General features: G+C 36.0%; 1 protein-coding gene across 1 annotated transcript in view; it reads right to left on the bottom strand.

Moving 5' to 3' along the window:
- The window catches only part of TNPO1 (transportin 1), a 91,793-nt gene that overhangs the window by 20,344 nt on the left and 65,449 nt on the right, over positions 1-6,000 (bottom strand). Inside the window, exons 12-14 of the mRNA XM_081232595.1 lie at positions 3,872-4,024; positions 2,912-3,137; positions 611-802 (exon numbers count right to left, since the gene is read on the bottom strand). Of these exons, the coding sequence (XP_081088721.1) occupies positions 611-802; positions 2,912-3,137; positions 3,872-4,024 (571 nt within the window). The remainder of the gene's footprint in view (positions 1-610; positions 803-2,911; positions 3,138-3,871; positions 4,025-6,000) is intronic.

The following is a 6,000-nucleotide window of genomic DNA, read 5'->3' as shown; positions in this document are numbered from 1 at the left end:
CGGCGTGGAGGTATGCACGAGTAATCATACACATGAAATCTATTCCTCAGCAGGGAATTTCAAGCTATATTAAAATTCTAATATTACTTAATCCTATTTAAACAAATCAATTCCACCCATCTCTTCTATTCTTAACACTACTAGAGACAGAGTCTGGCTTCCTAGGCACACACTCCTGTACCACTATTTAGCAATTAACCTATTACCCTAATTTTGTAACTATTTTACCTTAGTGTATTCTCATACTTGTAAGTTCAGTGAGAAAACACAGATGTTTAGATGTGGTACTCTAAAGCTAGTGTTTACTGAGACACAAAACTACATGGAATTAAGTAAAAGCTGAAATCCAGAGTATAAAACCTTTATCCTCTTTCCTTTAGTCACTCTAAAAAGTGTTGATGCATTCATGTGATACGCTCCTGTAATCTACACACCCTGCACATATTTATTTTTAAAATACTACTTAAAAGGTGAATACACTTGCTGTCTTTTCAGCTCTACATTCTTAAAACAGCAAACACCTAAGTGTTCACATCTCCCCAATATATTAATTTTCAAATATGTTAACCTATTGATTGTAACTATGCTTTATATTTAATTTTTTCGTAACAGTTCATCATAGGTACTTACAGGTTTGTTTAAGTGATGTCCTACTGAATCTGCTAATGTTCCTATGGCATCATAAAGAATGAGCAGGTTTTTATGCTGGTATTTACTAAATGCAAAGACCAAGGTATCAAGTATATAAGCAAGGTAAGGAACAAGTTCTGTACAAGCCTCCTCTTCCAGGGTAGCAAAGGCACTATAATTTAAAAAAAAGAGAGAGATCCTGTTGTAGAAAGAAACAGTTTACAACAGAGATAGGAATCTAAGTCTACAGTTTATAGAATATACCTATTACACTTTACATGCATACCTCCCTACCGTACCACACCAGATGCTTATTTTTAACCATTTCTTTCCATTCCTTATGCTGTCACTTACGGGCATCTGCTTAACTACAATGGTAAAATCTAAAACTACTGTTGGTTCATTCAACAATTTATTTGCTGTTTACTATTTATTTAGTGACTGAGTGCTGGGAACATAGCAATGAACAAAACAATGTCCATTCTGGGGGTTTACATTCTAGTGATGTTCCAGATTAATGAAATCAGAATTGAAACTGTTAAATGATAGAAACATTTTTTAACACTTAGGGTGCTTGAGATGTATGAGAACACAGCAGTATGACGATCTCTCAAATGTTTCTCTCAGTGGGAAGGGGAAATGGGGTGCTGGAGGTCAAAGGGCACAAATTTTCAGTTATAAGAATAAATTCTAAGTGGCGGGTTGGTGGGGGTAGTGGGATGAATTGGGAGATTGGGATTGACACATACACACTAATATGTATAAAATAGATAACTAATAAGAACCTGCTGTATAAAAAAATTCGAAAAAGAAAAAAAGGAATAAATTCTAAGGATCTAATGTACAGCATAGTGACTATAGTTAACACAGCACTGTATACTTGAAAGTTGCTGAGTAGATCTTAAGCATTCTCACAGAAAAAAGAGTTACCCATGTTAACTACAGGATCTTGATCTTGGTAACTGTTCTACCATGCTGATGTATATCAAAATCAACATGTGGTACACTCAAGTATATGCAATTATTTTTGTCATTTATTCCTCAGTAAAGTTTAAAAATTTTTCTCTAGACTCCACACTATACATTAGAATACACAGTGCATTTGTTATTATAAATTTGTTTATTTGCAGCTTATTTTTTTAGGACAAATATACAAGAAACGAACAAACTCCAGGGCCTCAGGGCAATTACTTCAATTTATACCTGAATGTGTCTTGACTTTTAAGGTGTATCTGGCCCTTCGTTTGTAAAATTAAGGTTATTTTCTTCTGTTCTAGCCAGGTAAGAATTTCCTAAAATGATAGGCTTAAGCCATTTGTTAACTGAAGTCTTATTCATTAACACTGAGCTATAGCTATTTCCTTCATGGCACTTTCCACAAATTATAATTATTTAGTTGTTCAGTATACCCTACTAGCCTGTAAATTTTAAGATGCAGAGACTGTAAGCTCGGCATTTAATATATGCCTAACAATGAGTAGAGAACTAAAAAAAACCTTGCTGAATGAATAATCTACAGGAAACCAAGCATAATCGGTATCCTCCCCCCCCGCTTGAAAAAAAACTGAGTGCTATTAATCACCAAAGCTCCTTTGTTTAACTTTCTTTCACATCATTACGAATTAGGACTCTTCCAGACATTTTTGCTTCAGATCTGGTAAAGTCCAGCTACACTGAAATTTACTTTCCTCTCTTTCAACAGCTATTTCTTCTTATTAACAAAGTCAACAGTAAAAGCAATTCTATTTGAAAAATTAAGAACAATAAACATTAGGTGGCAAGCCTTTTTAGAACGTGAAGGTTTGTTCTAGAAAACGGAAATGCTGGTAGTAATGAAACTAACTGCTGATCTGATGTAAAAAGAGAGACAGCCCCAAATGCAACTGACAGAGTGGCTACTGGAGTTGAATCACTATGTGGCAACTTAGTTATCACAGTTGACCTGTCGACTAATAATGTCACTCTGCTCACACTTTTTTATTCCTTCAAGAGTAGGACCCTTGCCACTTCCACTCCAGATATCTGTGTAGGAATTAGGGTGGAAGATGATGCTACTGTTAAAGCCACTAAGGAAAAAAAAAATGTGAAGAAACAGCAAATATACATGTCTAGGTAGAGTCTCATTTGGATTTATAAAACCATCAGGTCAAAGATACAGATAACAAAAACCCCATTAGTGGTTTAATATCAACATTCCATCACAAGCTTGAAAATTAAGCTTCTCCCTGAAATACCCACACTCCCATCTCCCACAATGAACATTTTGTTATGAATGTCTCACCTGCAGGCAGCTTCTTGTACTCTTTTGTTGCTATCCAGGATACGCTTTAGCAGTTCTGTCATTAATGGCTTCAGGTACGTGTCTGGGGGCTGGCTGACTACCCAGTGTGCATAGCGGCTAAGAGTCCAGCACGTTATGGAACGCACAAGAGCCTTTTTATCAGAGAGGCACTGAATAAGGTGAGGAATGAGCTCAGGTAGGTATGGAATCATGCCCTGCATGCAACCTAGGAAAAAAACCCACAGAACTATTTCAGGAAGTGCTGAAATTTGGTTAAAATAAAATTATTTCAGTTGAATACTAAACTGATACGTGCATTCATGAAACATATTCAGATCATCTCCATTCTAATAAATACATTGCAATAATCTGTTCCAAAATTATTTTAAAGAAATAACTGAAATGAGCGCTAACTGCTCTTTAAGTATCTTTCAGTAGGATTAGGAAAGCTTATTTTACTTCTGCTACAGAAATTATGGCTTTCAAAAATGCCTGTAAAATGCTTCAGTTTCTTGTAGATAGATGTTTACAGCTAGGACAGAATAATAATCCTTTATAGAGGATGATGACACTTGACTTACGTTTGTTACACTTACCTATGGAAGTTATTTTTCTAGCAACAGGGATGCTTCTGACATCAGAATCCTCTCATTCTGTTCTCTTTATTATAACAAAAGCATTTGCAAAATATCTGGCTGGGGTTATAAGTCAGTCTATGATTGTTTAATAATAATTAACTAGCTCAAAGTAAAAACTTATCCTAAGATGGCTTTTAGACTCAAATATCGTTTTTAAGGTTAATGTGGATCATAGTCTCACCTACTTCAATAGTCTTATTAGCAACATAAGACAGCAAAGTACGTGAACAGTTTCTGCTTATAGAGTAACAAGTCCTTAAAGTAGCCTAGTCACATTAGCACCTATTGAGGACTTTACAGTTCAAGTTTGATTTAGACTTACCTTCAGCAATTGCTCCTAAAACCAAGATGCCTGATTCTTTAACAACCCATTCATGATGAAAAAGTAATTCTTTCAAAAGGGGCAAAATATGTGGCAAAAGCTCATCACGATACACATTTGCAAGAACATCTAGGGCAGCCGCAGAACATTTTCCTAAGGAAATATTTAATTCAAAGACATTACGTTAACTTCCATGATCATCTATAGGTAAATATCTATAAATCTATCTGTATCTATATACAGATAAAATTTGTTGTATGTACAACACTTCATTTTTACCTCTACAAAGTTTTAAAGAATTCAATTAAATCGGAGGTAGTCTGTCACAGGAAAAAAAATTCTATTGACAAGAATACTTTATGACCAAGAATTAGCAAACTAATTATGAAGATATTTTATCCTGTATACGACTGCCTTTTTTTTTTTTTTTTTAAATAAAGCTGTTACGTTGGCCAGAAATAACACCTTACTCATCAAAAGGGTCTTAGTTATACTGTATGGTAGATCCATTCATATGAATATTATACTGCCAGGAAACAGAATGAAATATTTATATACTGACACAGAATGAGTTGCATGATATATGGAAAAGAATCAGCAGAGTACATATGATCTGATTTCACTTCTAGAAAATCAGCCTCCCCTCCTAAAAAGAAGACATAGGCCTACCTCAGATATTGCAGGTTCAGTTCTAGACCACCACAACAAAGTGAGTCAATTGAACTTTTTGGTTTCCTAGTGCATATAAAAGTTGTTCATGCAATACTGTAGTCTACTTAAGTGTGTAATAGCTTTATGTCTATAAACCATGTACATACCTAACCTAAAATATATTTTATAGCTAAAAAATGCTAACCATTATCTGAGCCTTCGAAAAACTGTAATCTTTCTGTGGAGGGTCTGGCCTTGATGTTGGTGGTTGCTGACTGATCAGGGTGGTGGCTGCTGAAGGCTGGGGTGGCTATGAGCAGTTTCTTAAATAAGACGACAGTGAAGTTCGCTGCATCAACTGACTCTTCCTCTCATGAACGATTTCTCTGTAGCACGGAGTGCTGTTTGATGGCATTTTACCCAGTAGAACTTCTTTCAAATTGGAATCAATCCTCTCAAACACTCCCGCTGCTTCATCAACCAACACTATGTAATAGTCTAAATCCTCAGTTGTCATTTCAACAATCTTCAAAGCATCTTCACCAGGAGTAGATTCCATCTCAAGAAAAAGCAGTTTCTTTGCTCACCCATAAGAAGCAATTCCTCATCCATGAAAGTTTTCTCATGAGACGTAGCAATGCGCTCACATCTTCAGGCTCCACTTCTAATTCTAGTTCTTTTGCTATTTCCACAACATCTGCAGTTACCTTCTCCACTGAGGTCTTGAACCCCCTAAGAAGAATCAACTTCTTCCAAACTCCTGTTAATGTAATGCTGATATTCTGATCTCTTTCCGTTAATCACAAATATTTTTAATGGCATCTAGAATGGTGAATCCTTTCCAGAAGGTTTTCAATTTACTTTGCCCAGATCCTTCAGAAGAATCACTACCTGTGGCAACTATAGCCTTACAAAGTGTATTTCTTAAATAATAAGACTTGAAAGTTGAAATTACTCCTTGATCCATGGACTGCAGAATCGATGCTGTTTTAGCAGATGTGAAAAAAACCATGAACCTCATTGTACATCTCCACCTGAGCTCTTGGGTGGCCAGGTACTTTGTCGATGAGCAGTAATATTTTTAAAGAAATCATTTTTTCTGAGCAGTAGGTGTCAAGAGTAGGCTTAAAAGAGTAGGCTTAAAATATGCAGTAAACCTTGTCATAAACAAATGTGCTATCATCTAGGCTTTCTTGTTCCATTTATAGAGCACAGAGTAGATTTAGTGTAATTCTCAAGGACTCTAGGATTTTCGGGATGGTAGATGAGCACTGGCTTCAACTTACAAGTCACCAGCTGCATCAGCCCCTAACAAGAATCAGCCTGCCCTTTGAAGCCAGGTGCCTGACTTCTACTCTCTAGCTATGAAAGTCTTCGATGGCATCTTCTTCCAACAGAAGGCTCTTTTGTCTACATTGAAAATCTGTTGCTTTGTGCTGCCTGACTTCTACTCTCTAGCTATGAAAGTCTTCGATGGC

This window comes from Mesoplodon bidens (genome assembly GCF_964165515.1).
Source record: "Mesoplodon bidens genome assembly, chromosome: 4".
NCBI classification, from domain to species: Eukaryota; Metazoa; Chordata; class Mammalia; order Artiodactyla; family Ziphiidae; genus Mesoplodon; species Mesoplodon bidens.
The sequence above is the reverse complement of the archived record's forward strand: the minus strand, read 5'-3'. Positions and strand labels throughout refer to the sequence as shown.